The sequence below is a fragment of the Triturus cristatus genome, chromosome 3_1, assembly GCF_964204655.1.
Source record: "Triturus cristatus chromosome 3_1, aTriCri1.1, whole genome shotgun sequence".
Taxonomy (NCBI): Eukaryota; Metazoa; Chordata; class Amphibia; order Caudata; family Salamandridae; genus Triturus; species Triturus cristatus.
In genome coordinates, this window is record NC_140583.1 from 720,199,622 (window position 1) to 720,214,144 (window position 14,523).

General features: G+C 45.8%; 1 protein-coding gene across 3 annotated transcripts in view; it reads right to left on the reverse strand.

Annotated features, from left to right (window-relative positions):
• Positions 1 to 14,523, reverse strand: part of LMNTD2 (lamin tail domain containing 2) — a 181,996-nt gene that overhangs the window by 126,380 nt on the left and 41,093 nt on the right. For all 3 annotated transcript variants that reach the window (XM_085644816.1, XM_085644815.1, XM_085644814.1), the window contains exons 2-3: positions 5,848 to 5,941; positions 3,935 to 4,069 (exon numbers count right to left, since the gene is read on the reverse strand). In XM_085644816.1, the coding sequence (XP_085500942.1) occupies positions 3,935 to 4,069; positions 5,848 to 5,941 (229 nt within the window). The remainder of the gene's footprint in view (positions 1 to 3,934; positions 4,070 to 5,847; positions 5,942 to 14,523) is intronic.

The window sequence follows — 14,523 nt, forward strand, 5'->3', positions numbered from 1 at the left end:
GTTGAATAAATGGTGCAGGCAGGGGTCTGTGGGTGCTCCGGAGTAGATTGAGGACATGATGTCTTTAGTGGTCTGTGAGGTGATCGGATTCCATGAAGTGATCAAGTGGGTGGTCACTGTGGGTGGGCTGAGGTTGTTGAAGTTGACGTTGGTAGGTTGGCAGTTGAAGTTGTTGTAGATGGTGGCTATCTTACTGTGGAAGTATTGCAACAGGGAGTCACAGAGTTCTTGGGAAGGGGGGGTACCATGTTCTGTGTGGTTGACGGGCAGGAGAGCTCCCTGGCTATGTTGAAGAGTTGCTTCATGCTTTTGGCGCTTGTTTCGATGCAGTCTATGAGGGTGTCTCTTTTGGTATCCTTGATGTGTTTGGTGGTACCTGTTGAGGGCTGATTTGAAGAGGGTTCGGTCGGCGGGATCTTTGGTGGTGTGCCATTGTTTCTCCAGTCGTTTGCATTTGTGCTTGATAGTTCTGAGTCCTGGTGTATACCAGCTGGCTCTTCTTCCAGCTCTGCAAGTTTTGGCTGGTTTCATGGGGGCGACTCTGTCGGCGCATTTGGTAATCCAGTCAGAGAAGTTCTGGGCGGTCTGCTCCAGGTCTAACGTGACATCAGGCTGGGAGGTGTTAAGGGCCTGCGACCATTGTGTCTCCGTTACTTTGTTCCAGCTGCGGTCCAAGGAGCTTGGTGGCTTGTCCTGTGAGCCTGTGATGGTGAAATGGATGATGGCTTGGTCGGTCCAGGTGAGTTTGGAGACGTGGCTGTACTTGATTCTGCTGCTGGAAGTGAAGAACAGATCCAGTGTGTGTTCAGCGCTGTGTTTGGGGTCTGTGACCATTTGGGTGGGGCTGATGTTGCTCATGTTTTCCAGGAGATTGGTGGAGTTGGTGTTGTTTGGGTCGTCAAGGAGAAAGTTGATGTCGCAGATTAATACGTAGTGCTTGGAGTCGATGGTAAGCGGAGCAATGAGTTCGGAGATGGCATCGCAGAATGCAGGTCACAGTCCTGGGGTTTGTAGGCGAGGGTGCCTTTAATGGTCGTCTTGGAATCATTCAGGGTTGGAAGTTCAGATGTTCCATGATTGGTGTGGTGCAGTCTTTGGAGGCAGTGCATCAAATTGCACCAGTACGGTGCATCAACTTGTTTCCTAGTGAACTATGGCGATGCCCCCTCCGTGTTTGTTGGTGTGGTTATGATGGATGATCTTGTATACTAGAGCGTTGCGGTGGTGATGTCGGGGATTGAGGAGGGGTTGAGCCAGGTCTCAGTAATAAAGATCATGTCGGGCGTGAGGGTGGTGATGGTGTCCCAGAGATCTGTGGCATGTTTGCGGAGGAACCAGGTGTTGAGAAGGATGCACTGCAGCAGTTACGGGGTGTTAGTGGTCTTTTGGGTGGGTGTGTTGAGAGTTCCTGGGCGGACGGGTGATCTGGCGATGCATGTGAAGTGACGGCTGGCAAAGGGTCCTTCCATGGATTGAGGAGAGGTGATGCAGCTATTGTTGTGGGGCCTGGGGTCGAGGGCGCAGAGCTCAGTGGCGGAGTAACAGTGGATAGTCGGAGGGCCAGGGGCCTGGTGCGGTGTAAGCGCGGATGGGCGCAGACGGGCTTGCCTTTGGTGTGCTCGCTGCGTGGCCGCGCTGCAGCACCCAGTAAGTAGGTCCGGGGAGGGGACGGGGTGCTTGGTGGTGGCAAGGGGGCGAGGAAACGGCAGGAGAGGCAAAGTGGTGCAAAAAGGGGAGAACAATGAGGGCACACTACTTGGTGGCACTGACACAAGCCAAAAAACAGAAAAGAGGCTGACTAACCAGCACTAACTAAACAAAAAGAGGTTGACTGACCATGGACTCTGAAAGGAGCATTGGCAGAGCAGGGCACAGCTTCATGGAGCGGGATCGTGGCAGGAAAGGGTGGGTGAGAGCGAGTGCTCTTAGTGGCAAAAGGCAGAGGACAGTTGGAATGAGTAGGGGGAGCTGGCACAGGACCTGTTCCTGTGCTCCTGTTAAAAAGGCTCCCTTGAGCCAGCAAGCTGACAAGCTTTGGAGACGCACCTGTAAGCCTGTGAGTGGTATTGTGACCTGTGAAGATTTAGGCAGCAATTCCCAAAACTCCAGATGTAATTTTGCTGCTCTCTACTGATGAAGGATGAAATCCAGAAACACATAAATGTGTCTAGCGATAAACAGCCCTATCAGCAGCAACAGAAATACGTCAGTCAAATCTAAAGTAAGAGTTAATTGTGTACCACATTTACCATAATGCAAAGGGGAGAACTATGCTGGGATGTGAGGCAGTGTGCTCCCAAACCCGCTTCTAATTAAAATCTCTTGGCCAATGTGACAGAATCGTCTAAAATGACCTCTGTCCCATGTCCACCATTCGGACGAAAGCATGCTTGGAAATGATGAGGTCTGTAAGATTATTACATGCATACCCTGAGCTGGGCGGAGCAATGCCTTCCAGGCCTTTTGCTTATGCAGGAAGAAAGGATATGTAGATTGAGATTGTGCAGCCTGGTGCACAAGTGTCAAAATGGCTACTGAGAAAAGAAGAACTCTGCCTCCAACTTAGGTGGCACAGATTGCGCGCTCAGAGGGTAGGTCTGCGGCCTCATGTTTGTTCACTACAGAGTGGGCATCCTATGAGGTAGCCATAGAGAGTACATCTTTCAAAGTCTGCATGCATAAATCAACTTAAATAGAATTACTTCAATATAAGCCACTTAATCACACAGGATGTGCAACTCAAGTTAAGAATGAGAAGCTTTATAAATTAATTCTTATGTTAGTGGAGCTCATCTCACATGTACTTAGAATGCCTCAAGGTTTGTCAATTACTTTGTTGATTTAACCTATCTTCATATGTGGATTTAATTTAAATGAATGTGAACTAACCTAAATCATGGTTGGTATGCTTGAGGGAAGGCTAAACAGGGAAATGTAGATTTCCCGCGGCTACCACCCTAGTCCCAAGCAATGGAGACTTAGAGACACAGAGCAGGCCACATCCAACATGGTACTGCAATCCGGAAGCCAAAATGAAAAACCCAACATAAAAAACAAAACAAAGATACCAGAATAGATTCCTTAGAAATGTTAAAATAAATCATTTTTAGTCCTTCAGTTCCCTTCCTAGGTAAAAACCTAATTTTTCTAGAGCTAGTGTGTCTTCCCCATTTCGACCACGATGGAAAGAATATGCATTAGGGATTGCAAATTGTTAGTTTGCTTTTGTTCAGTATTCATGGGAGAGAGAAACCACTGCAGGCTTTTCACATACGTTTTGTAAGTAAAAATAATGTGGTTGATGTGGCTGGGTGGGAGGATTGTGCGTGTTACTGTGTCACTGACTCTACCCACAGATCCTTAGATACACGTACAAATGGGCAGTGCTTAGGTGATGATAGTTATGGAATAGATAAGATGATACATGTGAACATTATAATTGATTTTCAGTTTTCATTATAAGGTTTGTTCAAGTCCAAGATTTCTAGGGAATTTCTAGCCTCAGGCATCGCAGAGACCTAAGTCCTTCCTTTCTGTCGCTGGTAAGCAAGTGGTATTTACAAGAATGGGGACATTTCCCACCAGTCTAGAGTCTGTGAAGGGCCACCAGTACATGTACCAGTTGACAAGTCAGATACCTCCCTAGATCTCTTGAGGTGGGAGGAGCTATGGTCTGGTGTGAGACTCAAGTTTTATTCCTGCCTTCCCCATTTGCCTAACTTGTGTTATCCTGGGTCTATCGCTTTATTTTCCTCTTCCTCAGTTCTCTGTCCAGTCAAAATAAGGCTCCTTAAAACATCATTATGAATTACCATAAAAAAAGACCAAAACAGAACACTGATATTGCTTATAGTGCATACATTTTCCAATCTATCTGACTGCCAGTATTACTGTTTGTTGTCTTCACCGCACGCATCGAACAAGAGTCCCTCACCTCTAGTTTCTTTCTGTCCACAGAGCTCTGGCCCACGTCTTCACAGCCGGGACTATCCAAGCGCTCAACTTCTTCGCTGAGTAGCAGGAGCAGCCTCTCCGATCGAGCCACTCTTTCCTTCAGCATGTGCAATTCCTTTAGAAAGAATACATGTTTGTGAGAGGTAGTGTCTGATGGACAGGACACAAAACACTGGTGAACACCCTGGTGGCACAACCAAAGGTATTTTAGGGGACATATAGGGGCAGATTTACAAGCCCCTTGCGACACATTTACGTCGCTGTTGCGTCACTTCTGTGACGCAGCGGCGGCGTAAATCATGCGCCATGTTGCGCCGTATTTACAACATGACGCATCTATGGAGATGCATCACATTGTAAACCCTTGTGCCACATGAAACCTGCATCAGTGGTGGCGCACGGGTGGTTTTGTGGGTCGCAAGGGTTCTGGCGCATACCTGCTGATTTGCAGAGATGCGCCAGACCTTGTAAATCTGCCCCATAGTGTTTGGTGGGATGAGAGAATTACCATCAATCTTCAAACTCGGATCCCCCCACTTTCGAGGTGTGGAAACTGCTGATTGACTGCGGTGGAGCGCATGTCTATCCAAGATGCAAACCGCGCATTATTTCCCATCATGCACCGGTGTGCCCCTTTATGTGGGGAGGACCTCTGGCTGCATATTTTCCTTGAACGAGGCATTGCTGAGCCAGGCAGGGAAAATTTACCAATGGCCCCTGCAAACGCCATGGCTATTATGTATTTGCTTCTCAAAATAAAGCCCTGCTTCAGTGGTTTGTTTCTGAAAAGCAAAAATTAATGCTGAAAGGGTCATATCGACATTGCAGCCTGCTCAGCTGGGATGAAATTGAATCAACCACACTGGCAGATTCAATTTTGCCACAGAGAACCCTGCCAGGCTGGCAGGGATCTCTAGAGAGAGTGCATGGTTCTTTGCTGGGGATAGACTGGCGAGGAACCCGGCTGGCCATTGGGCTTCCCACAAAAAATTACCTACCACCTTACTGTCCAGTGACACACTCTACTGCTAAAACATACCAACAGCTTTATGTGGAGATTGGTGGCTGCAAGACAGCGGCAAAAACTGGTAGTTCTCCCGTCTGCCAAATGAAGAATGTAATTGATGATGTTAATGGCGCTCTACCATTTGCCACTTTCTGGCAGATGCGCTGCTCTGCCAAACTCTAATTAAAGCCCAAGCATCTTTCCCTTCTCTTTGGTACATTTTTCGCTCTCTGTTTTTGAGAAATCTGAAAACTTTAATGAGCTATTTCCAGAGTTGCGTATGCTGGCATAGCATCTATTTTTGTAAATCTATAAATGTATGTAAGTCACTCCCAAAGCTTGGAATGACGACTTAGCTTAGATTTTCATAAATCTACCAATCTCTGTATTCTGCTGCAAGGCTACTGTATTTTAAGTGTACTCTTTATTTTCAGAGCTTTGGATGTTTGCTTATTTTTCATTTTCAAAGATCTGAGATTTTCCACATGCTCTCCACAGAGCACAGCGCATTGGCTCCTCTGTGGTTTTTAGATATCTGAGACATTCTGTAAGCTGTTGTGAGAGTAGCATGTGTTTGCTTTCACCTCATTTTCAGACATACAGCGTCTTTCAGCCATGCCCTGTATGTTTGGTTAACTTTAATTTTAGATAAATGAGAATATGTATAAGGCACCCCAAAACATTTGACTTTTGGCTTACCCTTGATTTTTAGAGCTCTGAGAACGTCCGTATGTTGCTGACACAGATTGGCATATTGGCTTAACCTTGATTTTGAGTGAAATCTAAATCTCTTTAGCCACCCCTTAATGCTAGTTTACCCTTGTTTTTTAGAAATGGGGAACCTCCATGCAGACATTTGGAGGCACTGGCATGCTAGATTGGAGTACCTTGGTGTGGAGAGCCTGTAGAGTTTGTTGTTGAAGACCCAGGCGATCCACCTGATTCTGGAGAAGACGTTGTTGAGCTGCTTCTGTTTCACACCTGAAAAAGAGAAAAAAAAAGAACTGAAGCTGTAATATGGGATGTTGTGCACAACATGGGCAATGGATTTGGTTCCTTTTGCGATTTCATTTTTTTTATGCTGTACAGTACTTTAATAAGACATGTGGTCTCTAATCATATTCTGTTTGAGTGACAGCTCACTTTCAGCTCTGCCTTCCAGGGAACTGTGTAAGCCACTGTAGTAGCAGGTTATGCCTCTGCCATCAAAACTGACCGCGACCACTTCCACAGATTACAATCCTCTTAAATGCTCTTTGGTAGACTCATGTGAATGTAAACTCACCTGGTTCTACCTCCAAAGACCTTTACTTACCCAAATCACCTTACTCAGACTTGAATTTACCTTCAGGGTCCTTATATAGACCAGGCCTTCTCATATGATTCTGAGTCCACCAATTTGTGTCTAATTCCAATTAAGTAAATGTGGATGCCCAACTAGAGGACACAGATTGCTTATATGAGCTTGAGTCCGTGGCCTGTCTATATGAACACAGATCCACAAACGCAGACCTTAGTTCACTTTCAAAGGCTGAGATCTTCCTGCATAGATTGAGGTCAACATAGGTGAACTTCATTCCATTTACCTGAACATGGCTTGCCTATGCAGGATGCTGTCCACCTACATGGACACTGGTCTAGCTATTGGAACCAGATTCTACCTTCATTAATCACGGATCCAGCATGACCGCCACTGTAGTCCTGGGTGATCATCATCTTCATCTGCAGATCAGGAACCACATTCATGGACTAAGTCAGCATCCGCTAGAAGAACCTGGAAAAACCTAAAGATATAGGTCTACTCTTACTGTCCGTTGCAGATCTAAATACACTTCTGTGATCTCAAAAAACGTATGTACATGGCCCATCTGGTCAGCTTCTGCTGAGCATTTATAATGTTAGCACAGCATTTAATCTGCTTTGGCATCGGTGCAGGGGCGTAACACAAGCCCCCGCACCCCCCGTGGTGCAGGGGGGCCCCAAGCTCCAAGGGGCCCCCTCGGCACTGCACTCTGGCCGGAGAGCTCCTGATTGAGCCCGGAGGGGGCCCCTCTATGTACCGTGCAGGGAGGCCCCCTCACTTTTCGTTACGCCAGTGCATCAGTGTCAGCCAGAATGTGTGAAATATGTGGGTAGCATTGCAATGTTGAGAACATTTCATTGTTTAAGGTCCTCAACTGCCACAGACCAAGTATGCTCAATTCAAATATCCAAGATTTAGTCTGAAGATATGCGCCTTTAACTGCAGACCCAGGACTTTGCCAGTTACAAATTCCCTGCATCTATCACTGAGACCTAGAGTTGTACCCAAGGATAAGTCTTTGGTCATTTGTCGCTTATAAAGGCTACAATATTCCGCTACTCCCACTACGAGGTACCCACTTCGCATCTTGCATGATGCACTGATATCAGACAATGTGAAATGTGTTTCTGGCATTGTAAAATAAGAACTTGATTAAAATGTATGATTGAGAGCAGGCCAGGCTGTACAAAATGGCAGCTGCGTTGAAGTTTCATAACTGGCTTGAAAAATACACAAACTAACTTCAGTGAGCAAATGGACACGGTGCAAATGTATTCTACCAAAGTCCAGTTTCAGATTTAGTGAGCGAATGGACACAGGGCAAATGTATTCTACCAAAGTCCAGTTCCTCACAGCCACTGCCCATTATTTATTTTTAAATATTACCTATCCTTGATGGGAATACTTCCAATTACACAGTCCCTAAATCAAGGGAACTATTGCTCTATTGGGATAAATACTGTGCTGACTGAGGGCACAGTCAATGGTGCCTTTCTTTTACCACAATAACTACGGCACACTCAACATTCCATTTGTCAATTTCGTGCATGCCTCTTGTTTCATGTGGATTGTGGCCTCATACAAGCATCAGATTGGACTCTTTCTGTAGAGAGTTATATTAGTCACCACAGTTCTTGCAAAAGGGTCCTTCGTCATCACCTGTACTACGAGTCTTCAGGGTTCAGTTCTGCCTTGTGCAATTCCCTCAAATACCCGAGTTAATCTTCTTCTGCAAGTGACGGAAGCCTTCCAGCTCGTAGCCATTCCATGCCTTTCTGAAGTGAACCCAGGGCCCAAAACGTCAACTTTATTCTTAGACAGGGATCTCTCCTTTGTAAGTGAGGAGTCACACTCAATTCCCATCCTAGGAACACCTCTAAGTATCGTACCACCTCTTACCGTGGTGAGTTGGTCTTTCCGTGGGTCCACCACATGTAGAAGAAGGAGGCGGGTAGTGCCCTATACCGTGGGCAAATCTAAGTCCTCTTCAAATTCATTGCACTGACCAGAATTGTGGGTGAGAGGGTATGTGTGTGTCTGTATGTGTGGCTTTTGTAGGTGTAACAATTTCATATCAGTCATCGATGTGTTCAAATCTACATCCCACTTGCAAAGACACTTAACCCCTACCATACCCCAATTGACACTCTAGTCCTGTGCAGTGGAGATGTGCCTTCTCCCTCTTTCCCTCTAATGCAAATCGTGCAAACTTCAGAAGGTATCAGTTGTTTGAATCTGTAAGCTCATAAAATGTAGAAAAGTTCATAAATGTTCCCAATGCACACAAATAGATGGCTCAAAAACCATTGTCCCAATTATAAGCAACGGGTCTGATTTCTTTGTTGCTATATTCCATAATTCAACAGCCCTCAATGTTCATACGTGAATGTTTGAATACTGCCAGGGTGGGTACACTCTAATAAAAGCATGCATTATAACTAGTAATCCTGGCTATGCTGGACCAGATCATTTGTATTGATTTCATTGGCTGTGTCATCTAATCTCTGCTTGACTGATTGCCAAAATGCCCACTCTTCTCTCAGACAGTAGAGCTCATCAAATCACATGCCACTATATTTAATGTAACCAGAAGGTACCTGGATTCTTCATAACAAGCCTAATGTTTGGAGACTCAATTGAAAAAAACACTTTTGCATTTTTGTCTCAGCAAGTTCTTTATAAATACCTATTCAGTGAAAGTGGCATTTATAGTTGTCTTTCATAGTTTGTTTAAATTAAAACACGGTGACCTAAATTCCACCATTTTGGGTAGAAGGGTAGAATGGAGTAAACTTTGAATGCCGGATGAATTTGGTAAACAGTAGTTCAACAGTTTTTATAACATCAATGTTATATGGTTCATCAAACGAGAAAGTGGCTTCCTCTCTAGTTCAAACTTCTCCAAATTTCCGCATCTGAATTGTGGAATGCTAACCTGGGGGGTGCGTTAGTCTCAGTTGACTCATCTCAGGGAGGCTTATAAAATGCGGAAATTGAATGGCTGATCCCATCATCATTTAATTGCAAGTATTATGACACATTTCCACCCTCATTCTGAGAAGTTCAGTATTTCAGCAAAGTAGAATGGGAATACACTGCTGGTCCAAGCGCTATATAGGTGGGATTAAAAATGTCACATTGGGTGCATTGTGTCTAGTTTGACATTTATTGATCGCCTCAGAGTAAGAAGTTTACTGCTTTACGTCTCTACTATAAGAAAAGCAGGCCACCAAGATGTAGAAAAAGAGACAGTAAGTCTAGGGTGTCGTAGCTAGGCCTTATGCTGCCCGTGGCGGCCCATGCGTTAGCCGCTCGCGGAGGCCGAATGTTGGAACGGGATGGGGTGCTGGGTGATTCCTCCCGCCACCACCCCTCATCAGCGGCATGTAAGAGCACTACCAGTATTTTGATGTACTGGCCCGTACAAATATAGGCGACATCACCTAAAGCCGAGATTTTTAGCCCTTATCTGTACATACTTCAACCTACAAAATATAAATAGCAAACACTTTTAAATGTGTTCTAGAGCTGGGTTAACAACCCCTGACTAATAAATTATACAAATGAAGAAAAGCCATGTTAGAAATTAATACATTTGATTTTGTACAAAGTCCTACATCATGTCCGGGCCTCTGCAGAACAACAAAAGGCCAGTATCTTTCTCTAGGAAAGCTGGTGGCAACCCTATGGAAGACGCATGGAAAATCTAACATGTTAAAAGAGGTTTAAAGTTATTTCATGCTTTGATAGCGAACGGGTGTGTAGTAATTAAGTCAGCCAGGAATGTGCGTGTGAGGACAGGATTGTGTTCATCCGCCTCTTCAATGTCGACAACGTTCGCTGACGAGAGCGAGAGAGAGGTCCCGGAGGGGCTGGAGAAAGAGAACGCAGCCAGGGAAGAAGGATCAAACAGCAGAAGAGCCGTCAACAGACAGGGTTTGGAAAGGATTTAACAGCCATCAAGTAGCCGGGGGCTCGCGCTCGGAGGCTGACGGAAGAGGAACATGGCCGCCGGGACTGCTCGGTTTCTGTGAGAAGCGATAGAGCAGCAGGAGCATACAAGCTGACATTTTAAAAGAGGACAGTTGGAGATTTTCAAAAATAATCGAGAGAATGTATTCCACCCATTGACTGCTATGGACGCAGCAGCAATTTTAGGCGGTGACAGCCAAAGTAAGGCCCTTTTTTATCAGGGTCGGATTGGTAATGCGGGCACTCGGGAAATGGCCGAAGGGCCGGTAGCAGAGTTCCAGCTGTAGTCTGCTTTTCTGGGCAGCCTGGGGGCTGTCTATGCTGTTAGGATACCCCAGTGGGTGTCCTTGAATGGCCTTTCTATAGGCAGAAGGGCGGAGGTATCACTCCCTTTCTCTCGCTAGGCCGGCCCATTAATGGATGCTGATGGAGCGGGGGCTGGGAGCCTGAGCAGAAGTGGTCTCACTTGCATTCATGTGTGGCTCAGCAGTGTACACTAATCTGTGCATTTTTTTAAATCTAAGTGAAGTTAATAAAACATGACCGCCACCCCCTCTCTTTTCATAAAACTTCGCTGAAGCAATGTTTTGCGGAAAGGCAATACGCAAATATGGAAAAATAACTATTGATGGACAGAATGCAGAACAATGTCATACATTCACCCCAGTACAGAGATCTGGGCCTAAATCCATCGTTTTTTTGCTCACCATGCCATTCCAGTTTGGACCCAGCAATATGCAAATCAGTCTTGACCCTGTGCCCAATGGGAACAGTCCAGCCCGAACTGCCAGGCCAGGTCCTCCCTGGACTGGAAACAAGCATCTTAGAACCGGTTCCGGGGTTTCACCCCTCTTCAGCCAGGATAGCTTGATTCCAGTGGCATGGAGAGCACGGGACTCACGTCTGAGCATACCCATCCCACTCGGGGTGACAAATGCAAAAAGAACTATTGATGGACAGAATGCAGAACAATGTCATACATTCACCCCAGCACAGAGATCTGGGCCTAAATCCATTGTTTTCTTGCTCACCAAGCCAATCTAGTTTGGACCCAGCAATATGCAAATCCGTCTTGACCCTGTGCCCAATGGGAACAGTCCAGCCCGAACTGCCAGGCCAGGTCCTCCCTGGACTGGAAACAAGCATCCTAGGACCGCTTTCGGGGTTTCACCCCTCTTCAGCCAGGATAGCTTGATTCCAGTGGCATGGAGAGCACGGGACTCACGTCTGAGCATACCCGTACCACTTGGGGTGACAAATGCAAAAAGAACTATTGATGGACAGAATGCAGAACAATGTCATACATTCACCCCAGTACAGAGATCTGGGCCTAAATCCATCGTGCCACTGTATTCAAGCTAGCCTGGCTGAAGAAGGGTGACATACCCTGAAACCGTCCCAGGATGCTTGTTTCCGGTCCAGGGAGGACCTGGCCTGGCAGTTCTGTCTGGACTGTTCCCACGGTGAACAGTGTCAAGACTGATTTGCATATGGCTGGGTCCAAACTGGGGTGGCGTAGTGGGCAAAAGAACGATGGATTTAACCCAGATCTTTTGACTGGGGGAGAATGTTTGCATTGTCAGCATTCCGTCCATCATTTGTTTGCTGTAACACTTTTCGCCCTAAGTGGGATGGGTATGCCCAGACGTGGGTCCCTCGCTCATTGTGCCACTGGATTCAAGCTAGCCTGGCTGAAGAAGGGTGACATACCCTGAAACCGGTCCCAGGATGCTTGTTTCCTGTCCAGGGAGGACCTGGCCTGGCAGTTCTGTCTGGACTGTTCCCATGGGGAACAGGGTCAAGACTGATTTGCATATGGCTGGGTCCAAACTGGGGTGACGTAGTGGGCAAAAGAACGATGGATTTAACCCAGATCTTTTGAATGGGGGAGAATGTTTGCATTGTCAGCATTACGTCCATCCTTTGTTTGCTGATACGCAAATATGGGCCACTTTTTTTGGTGTGCCTGGCCGATTTTTGATCCCAATCCAACCCTGCTTTTTGGCTTAAATATTTGGGAGTCTCCTGCCCGAATCGGGTCGATTGGCATGTATGCAGGAGGATATCCCAGTTTGGTTCACATGCACTTCACAGGTGCTATCCGTTCCATCATTTCCAAAAAGGCCTCCGATACAGCTATTTTGTTACACATGTATGGGCAGCGTATGAACGCCCCATTTCCCTCTGCCTTGCCTTGTCCTGGGCGACCTTTGGTGGGTGGAGGGAACTGTGACCAGTGTGCCCATGCAATCGTAAGCACTGGTACTTCAGTGAGTGTGTGAGAAGGGGCACACCCTCACTAATATAAGGAGGGAAGGAACCCTAAATAACACCAGGATATCACTAGCGCTGCAGCCCAGGAGGATGGGGACATGCTCTGTTCCTAAGCACTTGGGTCTCAGCTGGCCAGACCCTCTAAAGCTAACCCATTCAGGGCTGCCATTTTGAACAATGCATGGATTTCATTTTAGTCTTTAATTACTTATTATGACCTACTACAAATACACTAATGTACATTGACAGAAATATAAAATGCCCTCAAGAAACCAAAACCCAAAAGAATATTTTAAGAATAAAGTGAATAGTTGTATTTTTATCTCCTTTTGCAATAAGCATTGGCTTGGGACCAATTGGCTTTGCCAATGGGTTTTTAGCAATGCTGTGCAGCATGGCTAAAGAGTAAACAAAACAAGTATTGGCATAGCCAATAGGTCTCGCTTTTGGAACCTTATAAGTATTTAGTTATGCAGCACAATATCCTTGGTGCAACAACATCAACTGTTGCATGGCTAAACACTTATAAGGTCCCAAAGGCGAGACCTATTGGCTATGCCAATGCTTGTTTCACTGGCTTCCCATCCTCTTTGAGAAGAAGCTTTTCAGCGATCCAAACATGCTCCAGTTGATCAATATAGGTTCTGTGGAAGGGGGACTGTTATATGGACTGGGTAGGATCCCACAAAGAAAACAATTACCTAAAAGCTAACCAAATGCTCCTGCATTCTAGACAAACGAACAAAACGAAACCTAACTCTGCCATTAGGTAGAAGCAAGGGTCTAGTCTTGTTACAATAAAGCCTCACTGCTACAAGAACAAGACGTGGAAGCGACCTCGAGGCTCGAACCTTAGTTTCCAACACCAAAGTCGGCGGTCTAGCCATCAGACCACATTCTCTCCCCTGAGAGTTTTCAGTGAATATGTGTGCATACACATAGTTAGTCGAATAGGAGATTCATTCTGGCTTGATTCCCGGTTGCTGGGTGGGGGGGGTTTGAAAATAAAGAAGATAATTTAAGTTCAAATTAACGAGTCTATGTGATTTAATTATGGGAAGGATGCTACAGAAGATCGGACAGAGGCATGTAAAAACCCCACAGCCAATTAGCACTTCCAAATTATGTTCTGCGCGCTAGGAATGGCTTAGGTGCAGCTTATGCTCCAATCCCATGTCACGTTACACATTACGATCCGCACCTAGACGACTTCTAGAATACGTTCAGCCGTGGGACTGGTAGTTAGGCGACCCGAAAGTACTGACTTTATGGCTGACATCCGTTAATAGATCAACAATGGATATTTGTTTGAATATGCGGACAGTCCATGTAGGTAACGGAGAGATGATCACCTTGTTTGGTATGTGTCTCTCGTTTTTAACTAAAATGCTGAAGGTGGAAACTAGGTCCGGAAGAAATTGTCCCTGTAAGACACGAATGTGTGTTTCCTTGTCCCTGCTCCTTTCTCACGTAACGTGATTCTGTGTAATCGACCTCAAAAGTTCTTCACTGTGATACAAGCAGTGGATATTATGCACCGCCACGTACAGTGCCGTTATAGTTCAATAAATATGGTCACTACGTTTACACCATGGAAGCGATCTGTGCTGCTCTCAAAGAAAGCTAGTTTTGTTTATGTTTTGCCTGCCTGGCGCTATGTGCAGACTAACGGACGCTGTTACTACTCATGCAATGTGTGGTTCTCTCATTCATGAGAAAGCAAGATTAGCAAGATTACAAGAAGTATCGTCATTGGTCCATCTTTTCTTTTCAATGGTTGCCTTGTTTTCTGCTAAGTCTTTCTTGCCTTGCCATGCGGCATCATATCACTGAAAGATTTTACGTCATGAGCATGTTTAAAGTAACCTCCCATTATTCGTTCGATGCAACAGAAAAAGCAAAAAGCGCTAAAAATCACATAACAAGACAGACAATACTAATAACAGTGTGTGTCAGGATGGACAACAAGCCCGGGAGTTGTGTGCGCGCGCGTGGTGAAAGAAAAAAACAAGCA